The 16,320-nt window shown below is 50.3% G+C and overlaps 1 protein-coding gene across 1 annotated transcript; it reads left to right on the top strand.

Moving 5' to 3' along the window:
- The first annotated feature begins 201 nt into the window (after nucleotides 1-201).
- Nucleotides 202-12,336, top strand: LOC144167675 (UPF0764 protein C16orf89 homolog). The gene is made up of 6 exons (XM_077696862.1): nucleotides 202-1,853; nucleotides 2,923-3,105; nucleotides 4,782-5,050; nucleotides 6,004-6,163; nucleotides 10,653-10,814; nucleotides 11,884-12,336. Exons 1-6 carry the CDS (start codon nucleotides 1,631-1,633, stop codon nucleotides 11,982-11,984), a joined length of 1,098 nt encoding a protein of 365 aa, XP_077552988.1. The 5' UTR covers nucleotides 202-1,630; the 3' UTR covers nucleotides 11,985-12,336.
- The last annotated feature ends 3,984 nt before the right edge of the window (nucleotides 12,337-16,320 follow it).

Genomic DNA, 16,320 nt, shown 5'->3' with positions numbered 1-16,320 from the left:
GCAATTCATCAATTATTTTTTATTTATTGTAGGGTTTAACCCGCTGACGCAACGCAGGCGATGAGGCGCACCGTAGTGGAGGGCTCGAATTAATTTTGACCTCCTGGGAATCTTTAGCGTGCGCTGAAATCTCGTACACACGGGCGTTTTTGCTTTTCGCCTCCATCAGAAAAGCGGCCACAGCGGCCTGGAATCGAACCCCGTCCTCGTGCGCAGCAGCACAATCCATCTATGCAGGCCAACTTGTTTCCACCCTTCAGTGTCCCTTTAAGTATTTCGAAAATAGTGCAGCAAACTTTTCCAGTATGATATCTCCTCCCTCCGTCAAAATATCCACGGTTATGCCGTCGTCACCTGCAGCTTTTCCTATTTTCATGCATTAGGAGCATTCCCTACTTCTTCTTTAGTTACCAGTGGGATATCGCAAATTGAGCTTGTACGCTCAATAGTTTCCCCTGGTCCGACGTCGCTGGCATTCAGCCTGGTGCAGAATCGTTCTGCTATATTTATTACCTCGTCCAAGCTGTACGTAATGTTACCCCGCTCGTCTCTGAGTGCGTACATCGTGTCTTATTTGGGGCAAAATGTAAGCACATAACTGGGAGTACCAGCGTTCTTTCAATTAGGAATACACGCTAGATTGGATTTTAGGATAGCAAATGAGAGACAGAAACAACACGTCAACAAACAGGGCCGAAGAGAAGTGAGATAAAAGCGATACTAAAACAAAGCACGTCGGCTGAAGCTGCTCCAAGCACAACGGAAGACGGAAGCAAAAGGTCCCAACAGACGGCGCGCGAGCAGTGCGAACGCGGGGAAATGGCGCCAACCTCCATGGCATCCATCATTGGAGGAGAGAGAGAGGAGGAAAGAGAATAGAAGGTGTTACGTGGAAGAGGCGGCTGTAGGCAATTACATTTGCAGAAAAGCAAGCAGATACGCGGTCAATTTTTTCGCTCGCTCCTTTTCTCTTTCGCCCTTTCGTGTAGTTCTATATATACCTCCCCCAACCCTCTTGCTCTAACACCTCCCCCCTGACATTCTTCCAAGACATTTCATTACAACGTATTTGGGAGACAGTAGTGGTTCCGGCTTAATTGTTTCTTTAACCGTATACATTTCTCTCTCTATCTCTACCTCTCTCCCTCTCTCTCTAACCCTCTCCCTCTCTTTACCTCTCTCTCTCTCTATCTCTCTGTACCCCTCTCTCTCTTTCTCTCTACCACCCCCTCTCTCTCTCTCTCCCTCTCTCTCTCTACTTCTCTCTCTCTATCTCTCTTTCGTGTAAAGCTTTACCCTTAACGCAAGTTTTCCGGAAATATTTTATACGCTGAGAACCGGCGCCCGGTGATAAAGCCTGTTGCTCACAACTTGTTTCACGTTCTTCGTCGTTGTCGTTGTATCTCCCTGCTTGCTTCGGGGTGACTTATCCGCGCGCTGCATTTCGAGTCGGCGACAGGCGCTAAGTCACCCAGTGCCGACTCGCGGTCTCCCGGAGTAAGCAGCCATGCATTTTTAAAGACAGCCTTAGCTGGAGGTTCAGCGGGAGGGTTGATCAACGCCCGTGGCTTAGTCGGGAGCGAACGTGGATCGCTGCGGGGCTGCATCCTCCGGGACTGGCAGAGACGCGATGGTTGCTGCAGGAGCAAGCGGTTCTCGGCTGCCTCGAGCGGCGCTGCTCGTAGTTGCAGTCTTGAGAGCAAACTGCCTGGCGGCTCCGGGTTTCGGTAGTGAAGAGAATCGCCCGTTGGAATGGCGTATCCTGACCGCGCTGGATGGTGCCGTAGACGCCTTGGCCGACAGTATGGACGCCATGTACCTCGACGCGGCGCTCGGTCTGCGTTTCGCTGCCGGTAAGCCCATGACGCGCGAAACTATCTTTCTTATTATCGGTCACTTTCTCGGGCATTTAGAACACATTTTGAACTAATCTGACTCCTATTTTTCGCTGAAAAAGGGGTTTCCAACGTTGGGTAAGTCAGTACTACAAAAATCAAGGGAGAGGAATGGAATCGAAGTCTTCCTTAAATGTAAAGACTTGCAGTCGTTGATTTGCAGCAAGTAAATGGTCTGAAAGAATAAAATAAATTCCAAATTTTCTTTTTTTTTCCATCTTGAATATTTTCCTTAGTAACCGTCTCTTAAAATTACTTTAGTAGTAATGAGTAGTAACAAAAAATCAGTAAAAATTAGTAGTAACGGTAACACACATATGCGTACAGAATAAAGGTAGTTTCCGATATCAAGGATAAAATATATAGCCGATGTTGTAGCCAGGGTTTTACTTGAAGAAACGTTTGGAGTCTGCTCGTTTGTGTTCCCTTCTCCCCCTGTCCAGGTGTAAATATGTGAGCGTGTAGACGTGTGAGAATTTTGGAGTGGGGCTGACAGCTTACGCTGCTGATCGTACAACTGATGGATTCAACATACGGCAGCGCGAATTGGGACAGTAATGCATGAACTTTGGCCTGATTTGTTCAATTGCTTGCTCCTTTTTCTTCATTTCTTTTTTTTTGTCAAATAACGACACAAGAATAACATTTCCAAACATCGTAGGGGTTGTATACAAATTAACTTGGACCATTAGAGATTTTTGATGCTCTAACAAATGTTGCATTCACAGGCGTTATTTCGCATTTTACACCCGCAAGAAATATGGCCGCCCCTTTCGGAACGAAACACGCGACTCGTAGTGCTAAGTTGCACAACGCGTTAAGCAAGGAGCAACCATGGCTCACGCGGAACCACCCATCTAAGCATAATGCCCACCCGCCCGTCTGTCTGTCTGTCTGTCTGTCTGTCTGTCTGTCCGCAATTCAATCAATCAATCAATCAATCAATCAATCAATCAATCAATCAATCAATCAATCAATCAATCAATCAATCAATCAATCAATCAATGGTTCTCAACTATTTTTTCAGATCACCTGCAGCATCTCGTTGATCACGCAACAGACCCCAAGGGGAGCGACACTCGGAGACTACTACAGTGTTTCAACATGACGCTCGGTGACATCCACGCAGTCCATCAGAAGGCTGAGACAACGGCAGTCACCGCCACAGCCCGGGTGTTCAAAGAAATGAGCGGGGATGCGCACAAAAAGCGTGAGTTATCTCTTAAATCGCCATCCTGAAGATATATAGAATTGTCTTGACGTCACCTTTACACTGGCGTCACTGGCACGTCAGCGTGAAACGCAGCGTTAAGCTGACTCATTAAATATTCAGCGCGATGATTGCAAATCAAAATTGTCCATTAAACAGCATCAAATTATGAACCACGTGCAGTACCATCTCTGCGATGTCGGCACCAGTTCAAACTGTTCCTTCAGAAAGTCTCATCGTGGATGTATACTAATATGCGTATTCCGATTCGATATTTCCCAAAGTTAAAAAAAAAACTACTCAGTTCCGCCTCGTGCGAAATCTGCTGAAACAGCTTAGCCGTGGTTCTCTTGTGTCGGCTCGAACGTAAAAGGACGCTCGCCCGAGAACGGAAGCGCCGTCGCCACTCAAATTGCACTGCTCGCGCAAAGGAATTGAGCGCTAAAGATTCTAGTGCACTCTACCTAAAGGACAGCGGCGGGGGGATCCCTCCCCTCTCCTTCCCCTAGCGGGTGGGGGGGGGGGGGGGGGGGCGCTCTTGCGAGACCAGTGCACTATCTGTCTGGGAACCGGTTTCTGCGAGGCTGCCGGCGGGTCTGGGAACCTCCTTTTATCCCTGCGTGACACACGACCTTCAGCAGACAGACGAAAAGGATCGACCTACAACAGCTCAGCTGTTAAAAATTCCTCGGGGCACTAAGTGAAGCACTACGGCTTACGGCTGCCAGAATGCCAGCGGAAGCATTACGATTTCCGCTGGCATTCTACGCCTTCTGCGCGTCAGCCTTGTTGGTGTACGTGTGCGGTCAACGTGTTGAAGAAAACGGCGCCATGTACGAATATATTTAACGTAAAAAGACACACGGAATGGTTTTGAATGACCTCAGCGCCAAAAGTTTACCAAGTAAAAGAGTTATGAAACCATTGCAAAAGACTTAGAGTTAAAGGCCAACTGCGCTCAAAATTTCGACCTCTTGGAAAACTTATTTTCGTATAGTCTGACAAAAATACTTCAAGATACAAAAAACGACAGCTGAAATACGCGTATCTAGGGCGCAAACGACCGTCAAAAATCGGCGATTTTGAAACAGTAACTGACAATAGCGCGGCCATTACGGCCTAGCTGAAGTGACGTTGCAGCTGAAGCGGCCGGTGACCGAGCGGCCGCAAGCGGCCGGCCAGCCGGAGCAAACCTGCGCGCAGCGCTTCTCCTTCGCAGCAGCGCTAGGAGAAGCGCGCCTAGCGGAACTCGACCGGTTCTCCTGGCTGGCCGAAGGGAAAAGCATTCGGTCGGCCGCAGCGCCACTTCCGCTTCATTGCTGTTTGCGCGCTTCGCCGGCAGGTCCATCGCCTGCGACAGAGCTATTTTAAACGTTTATAACGGATTAACAACGCATTTCACGGGGCTACCGGTCATGTCCCAGTTGGTTTGGTAGCACGTACTGTACATTCACAGTAAATTTGACCGAGGTGAAGTTTGAGTGTTTTTAAAGCGTTGCCGTAAAAGGGGTTGTTCAAGATATGTACCGCCATAAATTACCGGCCGGCGTGTTATTAGCCTTACCTATGCGTGCAAATAAAATGGCGGACGGATGCACAAAACAACTCATTAGTCAAAATGCTTACGTGGCTGTTGTTTGGTTAACCGTTCACAAACCCGGCGCTTTTCCTTTCAGTTGCCCAAGGCTTGCTGGAAAAAGGACTCTGGGGAGTCCCGCCGATTTCCGCCTCTGCGTACCAACTGTCCTCAGCAGACGAGCCCGAAGTCATCGAAGTCATGGCGAACGACGAGCTGGAGCGGCGGTCAGACGAGTGCCTCCAGCAGCTCTTCACGGGCCTCAACTGTTCGGGCTTGAACAACGCCTGCTGGATGACCATGACGGGGGGACGGCAGCATGGATATGCCCTCACGCATCAAGCGCTCTTCCTCACTATCGGCCTCCGGGTACTAATACGCAAATGTCCCGCGAAGCAATGAAATTCAGGTACCTCGATATCTGAAGAGAGTTGGTACCTTCCAAGAGAATAAAAAAAAGAGGGAACTTGGCCGGAGAGGATGGGTGGCGGAAAGACTAAAAAAATTCCCTCGCACTTCCCCGAGGAGGAGAGTGTGTAAGTGCGAATGCACGGTTGTTGATTGCGCGATTACGGTGGATATCGTGATCTTGGAGTGGAGAGGAGGCGCCCAACACCCGCAGTCACTGAGCGGAGAGAGGAGGAGGAGAGTAGCGCCCGCCGTTACGGCGAGGGCTACACGAGCGCCCTCACGCGTCGGAATGCGGAGCGCCCGCTACGCGAGCGAGAGCTCTCCCGCCCGAAGTGGAGAGGAGGCGCCCAACACCCGCAGTCACTGAGCGGACGACGGCGGCGGACGATTCAGGCTCGCTTAAGAAGTGCATTCGCACTTAAAAGAGAAAAGAAGTAGTACTTGAAAGGCGGAAAAAGTAATAACACAAACGAAAGAACATAAAGAAACTTCGGCATGTTCCCGTACCCTGCATAATTTTTCAAACTGTTTTGTTCATTTTTTTTCGTCAGTTAAATTGCGAAATAACTGGTAGTAGTGGTGATAGCATACATGGCAGCCGCATGCGGTTGTTTCTGGCTTGAACAAAATAATTATCGGTAGTCATTTTTTTAATACAGGCGGAGTAAGTGGTCTCATCCGTTCATCCCCCCAAACCCCCATCCCCCCGCTAACTCCAGTGCCTGCGCCTCGCGCAGTGGTTGTACAGGATAGTTGTACAGTTTGTATTGTAATCTATTACTGCAATGTATCCCGCATCACCTCAATTAGCCAGCCTCAGGGCCTTTTCTTTTACGCGTAGTTTCGTTAACGGAACACGTCACAGCGCGGCTTCATTGCCGCACGTTTACTGTCGTATTTCGCGCTCGGAGTTGAACTGCAGTGCGAGACTGGACGCCCTGGCCTTGCTTCACGGACAGCAGCCGGCCCGCAGGAACCTGGCGGCCATGTGCCGCCGAATGGGCGAAGACGCACAGCTCATTTCGGACGAGAGCTTTCCCCTGCGCCTCCGAGACCTGTTCCTCGAGCAAGGCGAGTACATAAACAGAACCGCTGCAAACAGCAACAACTTAGCGGAGTGCGTGAACTTCCATCTTTTCTCTGTATGAAGAACAACCAGTGAAGAAGGAATGTTTACGAGGCTATTTACCTGGCGCTCTTTGCCCCAGTTGCCCTTGCCAACCATCATAATCAGACCATTTACCTCATTGAAAGCATAGACGTCTGGGCTACGTGGGTTTCGTGTAAGTTATGAGTGTGGAGCGTGACCCACTAGCAAAAGAACAAGCAGAAGAAAAAAAAAAATCCCGGGCCATCTCCACTAACGTGAAACCTGGGGAGGGGCGAAGCATGCAGTCTATAAGTGTATTCTTGGCGCCTTGCCGGTTTTGACAACGGAGATGAAAGCGTTGGGGGGTAGAAATATGCAGCTTTGCTGTATGAGTCTCTTGTCTTTGAAGCACGAAGCTCTCTAGCGCGAGGCGTAAACGAGTGTCCCGGTGTTTTTTTAGTACGCGTTACGAAGCGCTCCAGCGCGAGGCGTAAACGAGTTTTCCGGTGTTTCAGTACCGTGACTACATGAGACGAACGACGATTACGATGACGACTATGACAGGAGACGCCAACAGCCCCAGCCCCTAAGGGGTTTCACCCCTAAAACAGAATGGAGACTTGGAAGTTATAACCTACACTGAGACTTGTTTGATGGCTTATATGGGTTAAAACGTAACAACAAAAAATTACCCCAGGATCTGTAGCAGATACGATCTAGGTTATCTTACAGATGGGCGCACGAGTACGGCCAGCGTCACCGATGCAGCTTGACTGGCGAGCGGCCAGCAGAGGTGCGCGAGTTGCCTCCGTTCGGACGACGAAGAATCAGAGGCCAAACTTGAACTGCTTAACCCATGGCGAGAAGAGGAAAACGACGTTACAGCACACCGGGTGCGACAACATGGAGAACGCAAACCGCAAAGTAACGTCCTCGAGCCGACTTCAAAAAACGCACAGGTCCTGCTCATCGAAACATGAGTAATTTACACCCACAACTTCACTCTTAAACAGGCGTCGAAGGCGATACAAGTTCAACACGAAGAGTTTTTTCAAACCGTAGTTAAGCGCAAACAAGCAAAAGCGACACCCACTGCTCCGAGGTGCAGTGATTCAAAAACCGCGAGCAACGGCGCCGCGCCGGCGCGCATGCGCAGGAGGATAATTTCCACGCCGCGGTGACCCATGAATGTAATACTTGGTGTAAACGGATGTAAAAACTAACTCAGTTTGCACTAGTTATGCAAGGCTGGAGAAATAGAGGAGGAGGGTTGACCTAACTCTACCGGTTTTGCGAAGTTTCGCAAGGTTTTGCTAAGTTTTGTTAGGTTTTGTGATGTTCTTGCTAGGCTAGGCTAAGTGTTGAAGAGTGAGGCCAGGTTTAACGGATTTTACAAGGTCGTTCCGGTCGGTCCCCCATACTAACAGCGGATCCCAGGGGGGAGAAGCTAGGTCGACCCTCCAGCTCCGCTGTTTCTTTAGTTTTGCACCACTAGTCTAAGCTGCGCCATTTTTTTTTCTTTTTGCGTTTTAGTAGCCTAAGAAACACTATCACCTTTAAAATGGAATAGTAAGCCGTGCACATATACAAATGCCCCTTGCGCTCACACTCGAGCAGGTGCGAAGGCCGGCTTCACTGTTATAATACCCTTTCTGCGGTGGTGCACCCTTTACAGGCCAGTGCAGTGTTTTTTTTTTTTTCTTTTCTTTCTTGGTATTCTTTTTTTCCCAATGCCACCAGATTAAGCTCAAGCTTAAACAGCTCCGCTTTTAAAACCTTGCTGCAAGGAGATGAGGCTGATGAGCGAGGGTGTAATGATTGCAGCGCCGATGAACCCCGTCTTGACGATGACCCCCTCCCTTCTCGTGGCCTTGTTGGGTCTCCCCATCCCGTGGCGGAATGTTGGGGCGGCCCCCGCCGACGCCGGCGAGTCGCAACCCTTTGTATGGGCCTCGCCGGCGGCTTTTACGCGGCGTCGGGGGAGGCTTTCCTTTCATCCTGACCTTCGGGGACGGCCAGGGGGGGAGCGGAGGTCAAAATCCTTATTGGCATGTGCGCTGCTGTGGGGGAGGCGGCAATGCTCGCGCCCTGCTCGCGCGTGCTTCGACGAGTTTGTCGAGAGCTGCGACTGCAAGCGGTCGCAGGAAGACTCGCTCCCGTGGCGGTTTCAGGGCGCCAGAACCCCACGCATCTTTCCAGCCAACCGTGCGGCGGTTTGGCACCTTTTTGGCCTCCAGGCCCCCACGAGGGATCGTGCCGCGATACCCCCTTGCGCGCTGCGGCGCCTTTTAATTTTAATCCAGTTTTCCTTGTCTTATGTTATGCTTCCTCGTCTCTTGTAAATACGTGTAAATAGACTTCTTTTTCTTCATCACCTACCGACCTCGTCTCGTCATCGGGTCCTTCACCACCCTCCACGACGACACCAACCACCTTCACCAACGAACCAAACTTTACTGAGGGTATCTACCGAAATTGGGCGCTATATACTACAAGCCGTACAAGAAAAAGTCAGTGTAACTAAGCAGTAGCAGAGTGTGTGCGTCCTTTAGAGCAGTGATCTCATTCGTTACTGCTGAGCAGCGGTTGAACACCCAAAAAGCGGAGTCAATGCATTTATTTATCAATCTTCATTCTTTTTTTTTCCCTCGCGCTATACTTTGGAGACAATACCCAAAATTGTCCCTGCCCAGTGGCACGTACAATCTTGCTCGTACGTGGCGTCTTTACGAAGCGCGTGATATATCATTGACTCTTGATTGATATATCATTAAATGGGCCGTAAGCAGAAAATGCAAGTTTGGTTTATTTGAGAGATTGCCTCATTAGAATAACACTCACACGACTTCTAACGCAAACATCTCTCAAATAGGCTGTATAATGAGGAAATCAGAGAAAAGTCATGCGACTCAAATTTTTTCGCATTGAACAGTTTATTGCGATTGGCTGAAGCCGTAAAGATTGAGCGCAAATTAAACACGAATTATGAGCTTTCAGGACGAGCTATTTGAGCTTAAATTTATTGCGCGTTCCTTTTATAGCAGTAAGAAAGGTGGGGTAAACAAAATAATGACAGTTACGAGCGAAAATGTAAACAAAAGCACTAGTGCGTACTGTGCGCACTATGCCGGCCGACTCTGCAGAGCCGTCGGGCGCATTAAGCTTGTCTGACACGAGACTGGCCAACTGGCATAAGCGACAATGAAACTTGCGTGACCCTGTTGGTCGAGTCATAGCCAAGCTTTCACGAAATGATTACTATTAACCGTAACAACAAGCCTAGTATAAGCACGGTCAGGAAAAAAATCAAGTGCGGTCCTTGACCGGTGTCGTTGCGCAATTTAGGAATGTGGACGGTAACTAGGGTATACAACGAAAGACATGTTTTGCCATTGGCGGAAACCTTAGTCCTCACACTAACCTTCGTCTTAGGTGCCTTCCATTAATACGTCATTTCCGATGTTACGAAACACACGGTGCAGCGGGGGAATTGAAATTTTGGCTTAAATTGTTTTATTTCTCAGTGAACAAAGCATTGTTAGTTACCGGACCTCCGCCACCCCTCCCTCTTTATAGGTCATAATAAAACTATAAAACACCAAATATTTCGAATAAAACAAACTTGTGTTTTGTTTTCATGACCCCTTAAAACACATTAGAGCTTGGCATAAAAGCCAGCCAGCCAAAGGAAGGCGTTCACAAGACGTGTGCATGATGGAGTTTACAAATTGTGATGACGCCATCACCTGCATCCACACTCGTGTGCCACCATTGTTTTCGTCTGCCAGGTAGTGATTCCTGACATTCACAGTTGCGGAGATCACTGTATAGAGGAGGAGGAGGAGGATAAACTTTATTAAGAGCATCGTAATGTGGTGTGGGGCCCTCAGTCCAGGACTCCATTGGCAACCCCTGCCGCCACGGCCCTTTCCACCAGCCTAAGCTGGGAATCGAGACCGGAGCTGGACAGCTACTTCTCCCACTGCTCACGGGAAGGGTGCGCGAGTCTTTGAATTCTGGGGACTGCCGAACGCTCCCATACGATGTGGTACAGGGTGCCCGGGGTAGCGCAAAATTTGCACAGCGGGAGGTACTGCGTTGGATGAAGCAAGTGAAGTTTGGTCGGATGAGAAAAGGTATTTGTTTGGAGGAGCCGGAGGCAGTGCTCCTGCACTTTGATTAGAGATTCATGAGCGGGGGGATAGATCATTCTTTGGTGCTTATAGTACTCCGTTATCTCTTGATATATAACCAAAGAAAACGCAGTCTCTAACCCCCCTCGTGTCGCCTGGCGGGATAGATCTCGGGCGATGTCGTGGGCGGTCGTGTTGCCCTGGAGGGCTGAGTGGGCTGGGAACCAAACAATCTTCACTTTTCTTCCGGGTGGCTTTTGTAGCAGGATGTCCAGTATAGAGAATTTGAAGCCAGTGACGAGCGTTACTTTTACACCGACCTGATGTTTCCCTCCAGTGGCTTCGTGCGGCTTCATGGGATTGGAGGCATTCAAAGATCCGTCGGCGGTGGAGGCTGTGCTGTCATGGCAGAGAGACGACGGTTGCTATGTAAGCGAGTACGACCCTGCCACAGAATGGCGTCCCAGGCGCATTAGGAGAGAGGAGCGCAAGGGCAAAGGTACACGTGCCGTCAGGCGTGTTGGCTGTTTAGACACGACTTTTCAACTTCGGCAGTAGAGATGCGCATCATTTGTATAAGTCATTAGCGTCTACTTTCAGATATAATAGCCAATGTAGAATTAAAAAATGTGTGTAAGTTATTCAAACGGGAATAATTCAACGATATACAGTAAAAGCTCGTTAATTCGAACTCGGTTAATTCGAACTTACGGTTAATTCGAACTGACGCCCTGGTCCCGGCACAGCCCTGTATATTTCAATGGGGGAAAACTCCCGATAATTCGAATGCGTCGGTATCCAGAATGGCTAATTCGAACTGGAATCCCATTCGCTCCTCGCGAAAGAAGTCGTCCCAAAGTGATTACACTGTGTTGCAATTCCAAACCAAACCAAATTTACTGGAGATGCATGCAAAGCAGCGTCGAGGATGGATGTTGCAGCACGTTATTTATCAGCAGATGAGAATTCTGATGCTGCGCTGGAGCTCTTCAGCAAGTTCCAAGCAGGGCTCGTGGAGTCGTGACAAAAGAAAGGCAAGCAAATGCATACAACCCACTACCTTTAATTTTGATTGCCTCGACCCTGCATAGTAAATAAACTTATTTTGGCGCATAAACAGCGTCATTATTTCGACATTACGGCTCACTGCTCACATGAATGCAATGTCAGTGTCTGTTTCGGGTATATAACTGTCTGATCCATTAATTTCGTTCGCTGTTCGAACTCCATGAACATAAATAACGAAATCCCCTGCCACAAACGCGTAGTAGCGCCTAATTCGCGATAACGAGTCCAGAAGGGGTTTCTTTGTTTTCTGCCCGCGCAGTGTGGCGCGATGTCCATTCATTCTGGCGCCCTCCCCATAATTCGAACTCCGCCTAATTTGAGCAATCGTATGGTCTCCTTCAAGTTCGAATTAACGAGTGTTTACTGTATTACATTGTGGATTGTGGAGGGCTGCAAGACGCCGAAGCACTCCGGCGTGCATTTCTATTGACGCAGTAAACCCATTGAAGCGTGAACAGTAAGGGAAGCGCTGTTTGATCGTATTCGGCCTTCTTTGGCAGGCGGATGCTCTCTCCACATGACGAGTGTGGCCGCCGGAGCCCTGGCGACGTTCCTGGAGATCCGTCTGAACCGACAAGACCCCGGCTTGCCTTCGCGGTGAACAGTGCATGACTGTACTCGTGGTCAACACTCTAAAATAAAGGACCCTGGACACGGAGTCCTAACCTCATCTCCATTCCATGAGATATTTGTCGACGTTGTGAGCGTATACGCACATGTGTGCGCTCATTTTGATGCTGGGAGCCCTAAGGCACTTGTCAAAGCATCTGAGGCGTACGGGCTCCTGGGTCACCCTTCACTATACCGCCTCCTCCTTTGCCGCCAGTACCCTCCACCACATCCCTAACTCTCCCTAGACGCAGCTCACTGCCTGCGCGTCCTCGGTCCTCCAGACCCACACCTTCCCCCAACGCACTCAGCTCAGTCACACCCACCGGGTCGCCCACACCTTTTTGACTTCCCAACATGCCTTGCCTGCAGGGCCCTCGACACGCACTATTATTCTTTGTGCTAGTGCCCAGCAGACCCCTCCCCCCCCCCCTTCCTTCCGCCTCCCTCTGGGAGCAGGCGCTGCCCGGAGGCATCGAGTCAAGACTTAATTATTGGTGACCACCCGGGCCCTGGCGGTCGCGGCGGCCCTCTGGACCACCCCCACCCCCCTCCCCTAATCCCTGAGTATCAATAAAGTTGTTGCTCTCTCTCTCTCTCCATTCGTGGTAGATCACCGGATCAGAAATTCGGAATGACACGCCGCTGGACACGCTCGATTAACCAGTCATGGGATTCGCGAGGGCAGAACTAGGGCAATGGGACCACCGGAGGCTTCTGATGAGTACACGTGGGAGGACCGAGTTCCGCATTTCGCCACGACAGTCCGCGACTGATAATCACGACTTTCAGGAGGAGCGGCTTCTTTTACGTTGGCGAAGAGCGTAAGGAAATGAAAGTTTCTGGCTCATCGCATATGCCCATATGACGTATGACATTAGTAATATGGCCTCATATGACAATTAAAACTTATTTTAGTGGCATTCCCTATGGGGTTGCCGCAGTGGCCGCCGAATTGGCGTCACGTGATTCCTTTTAAAACCGCTATTTTTATTTTCTACGATAATTAATCAAACGAAGTTTGTGCTCGTCAAGATTGCGAGTGGCCTTATGTGTTATACCCATCTGATCGCGAACACTGCTTCTGGAACAGCTGTGAACTGTGAAGCCGGACACTTGCAGTGTAAAGTCGCAGTGCACGAAATCAATAACTGACGCTGGCGTGTTGACAGAAAGCGCCCAAAGCGAGCACAAACGCTCAGCAGAGGCGTCACACTTCTTCCAGAGATGGTTCGCGATGGCAAGCAGTGGGTGGCCCGTCACTGCAGACACAGTAACAAGATCTATATTTGTGACCACTGCTCGGTTCAAGCGACCATATAAATTAACCCGGGATGCACACAAGGCGTACCACGGCTGACGGTGCAGACGCAAGGCGTGTCGCTGAAGGACCGTATCTCTCCGCCTTAGGACCGTGAGCCGCCCAAACATCCGTGGCCCTAATTCGTTCATCGTGACACTGGTGTCGCGGAGCCATACAGCCGGCCGCCCGATTCCTGGGGCAGAAGACGAGCCACTGCCACGAGCGCGAGGAGCGAGCTATGCACGTCCCCCCGTGCCCGTGCGAACCACCTCTTTATTATCATTAGACTTCACTGGCTGCTATCGCACTTGGGCATCATGGGCAACGAGGGAGCAGACGCCCTGGCCAATGGTGCATGCTCGCCAGGCAGGGGTTCCAGCCTCCCGGGACGTGGTGCCATTCGACGGTGCAACGACTATCCGGGCAGGGTGGTGGAGGCCCTGCATCCAGATTCCCGAGTGGTCAGTGGTCGAACCCCACGGGTCCTGTCCGGACGCATCAGCTGAGACGCCCGGTCGCTCCTGCTTCTCCTGCGGCTTAATTGCTGCAACGCGGGAGCCCGCCTGCACCACCAGGGCCGCCGGGCATCCCCCACCTGCGCCGACCGCCCAGAGCCCGAGACGCTCGAGCACTTACTGTACTCTTGCCACCAGCATGACACCGCGAGGGAGGAACTCCGGGCCGCCCTCCAGCGACTCGGTGCACCAAGCCACAAGCTGGACGACTTCCTGCTCCCAACGGGTCCGGACGCCTTCCGACGGGGTGTCTATCAGCACCTTCTCAACTTCCTGGTTGTGACAGGACTAGTGCATCATTTGTAGCCGTCGAACCTTGAACGAGATGAACGCTACATAGACTTTCCCCCACTCACCTCCTTCTTCACTCTCTTTCTGTTTTCCTATCCTTTGAACCCCCCCCCCCCCCCTTTCCCTTCCCTGGACTGGGTTGTATAAGGGTGAACTCCCCGTTGAGTTCAAAAATATCCCCAGTTTTTTTTCTCTTCCCTGCTTTCTTAATAAATCCCCACCACTACCACACACTCCCCCCGCCGCCAAGATGGGGAAGTCCAGCACGAGAAAGCATCTAGTAGGCGGCAGCGGATCACAGTAAGTGCGTTCATGTAGTTTAGACGACACGGGTTGTCGGGGCAGCACTACGACGTTCACGAAGAGCACGGCGATGACAGTGCAACAGTCAAAAGAAGAAGTACTTGCAAAACTGAGACACCTGAACATCTGGTCGCGCACGCGGGGTTCGCCCACACAGTTGAGGATGACCAAGTACAGAAGCAGGGCACAACGTTTATCTTTATTATCATCAACAACTGCGGCCGTGTTGGAGCAGTCTGCATGCTTATCAGCTTGATGTCACAAAGGAGAGAAGAGTGGGAAATGAAAATACAACGCGACTCCTTCTTCCAAGATTCCTTCTTCCAAGGCCTTATGTGATAATTCCACTATCACTTAAGCCCGAACACCTGCAAATCCCCAGACTCCGAGCCTTAGTCACCCACAGTTTGGACAACACGGTTGATGTCTGTCCTTAACGCACACGGAATTTTACAGCGCGCTGACTGATTCGAAGAATTCTTACGTGTCTTGGAGGAGAAAAATGCCCCTGTACAGCCGGCAGAACAAAGGATAGCCAAATGACACGGCCAGCGAGCTTCACGACTAGGGATGGGAACTTTATGGCGCGAAATATGAAGGTTTTAGGCGCGTATAATAGGCACTGAAAAGTGCCGTTTAGCACCTAGGCACCAAATACTGTCGTTTAGGCACATATAGGCTCAATTCATGTTTAATTGATGCTTTGATTGTTGGGTTTAACGCGCCGACGCAACTCAGGCGATGAGGCGCGCCATGGTGGAGGGCTCCGGATTAATTTTGACCACCTGGGGGTCTTTAACGTGCGCCGGAATCTTGTACACATGGGCGTTTTTTTTTTTTTCGCCTCCATCATAAAAGCGGCCGCCGCGGCCGGGAATCGAACCCGCGACCTCGTGCTCAGCACCGCAATCAATTCATATTTACTTCAGCAGTTATTTTACGACAAATTTTTGGCTTGCAGTAAAAGCAGCGGACAAGCCTTGTGCAATTGGAAAGTGGTTTTATTTTTTTCGTGAAATTAAGCCACGCAACGAATTGCTATTTTAACATATTTACTCGAAATGCATGCTGATTCGACAACACAATAAATGCTTAAAAGCCTTGACAAGCCACTCAGACCGGGCTTCAACCCTCATAGGCACTCACCACTCTGCCGACAACCACCCATCCATCCCCAAGCGCAGCAGAGACATATTAGAGCACTACAGGTTATCAAGAAGACGATACCCGCCACCCCACCCGAAGCTAACCAAAGAAGAAGCCACACAATTCCGGAGACTGCAGACAAATTCATTTCGGCACGCCACACAGCTGTCCAAAATACACCCCACGCTCTTTAGCTACGACTGCAACTTCTGCTCTGGGACGCCCAACACCCTGTACCACATGGTGTGGGAGTGTAAAGGCGTCACCGAACTACCTGAAGTCATCGCACCGACACAGGAGCAGTGGGAGGTCCTGCTGAGTAGCGATGTCCTGGAAAACCAGCGTGGCCTGGTGACCAGGGCCATTCGAGCTGCAGCTGGCCATGGCATCCCGGACTAGGGACGCCACCCACCATGGATGACCGACAACCATCCCGCGCTCCTTTTTTCCCGTTCAATGGGAGCAATAAACGTTTTTTCCTCCTCCTTCTTGACAAGCCAGACCAATCTGAATGATTTGCTGTTTGAAGTTGTCTTCTTTCAGTCTGTAATTCTGTGTGAAAAAACAACGCTCAACGTACACTGAAGTTGGGAAAGCGTGCTTGTATACTTCGGGACGCTCCATGATCTGACTGATTCCATTTGGATTACTAGAATGTTTGCTGCTGAATCTTTGGCAGTTCTTTTAGCTCAGGGAATCCAGAAATTTTATGTCAGGCAGAATTGCAGAATCTCAGGCATGAAATGGCTCTCAGCAGCCGGTACTTCGGG

Source organism: Haemaphysalis longicornis, unplaced genomic scaffold, assembly GCF_048455015.1.
Source record: "Haemaphysalis longicornis isolate Haplotype H1 unplaced genomic scaffold, Haemaphysalis longicornis Haplotype H1 scaffold_2, whole genome shotgun sequence".
Taxonomy (NCBI): Eukaryota; Metazoa; Arthropoda; class Arachnida; order Ixodida; family Ixodidae; genus Haemaphysalis; species Haemaphysalis longicornis.
This window is presented reverse-complemented; position numbering and strand designations above follow the sequence as displayed.

Excerpts from the sequence above, each read along its gene's own strand:
- LOC144167675 (XM_077696862.1), top strand. The coding sequence starts at position 1,631 with ATGGTTGCTGCAGGAGCAAGCGGTTCTCGGCTGCCTCGAGCGGCGCTG. Across the intron at positions 1,854-2,922 it reads CGGTCTGCGTTTCGCTGCCG|ATCACCTGCAGCATCTCGTT; the intron begins GTAAGCCCATGA and ends CTATTTTTTCAG. Across the intron at positions 5,051-6,003 it reads TCCTCACTATCGGCCTCCGG|TTGAACTGCAGTGCGAGACT; the intron begins GTACTAATACGC and ends TCGCGCTCGGAG.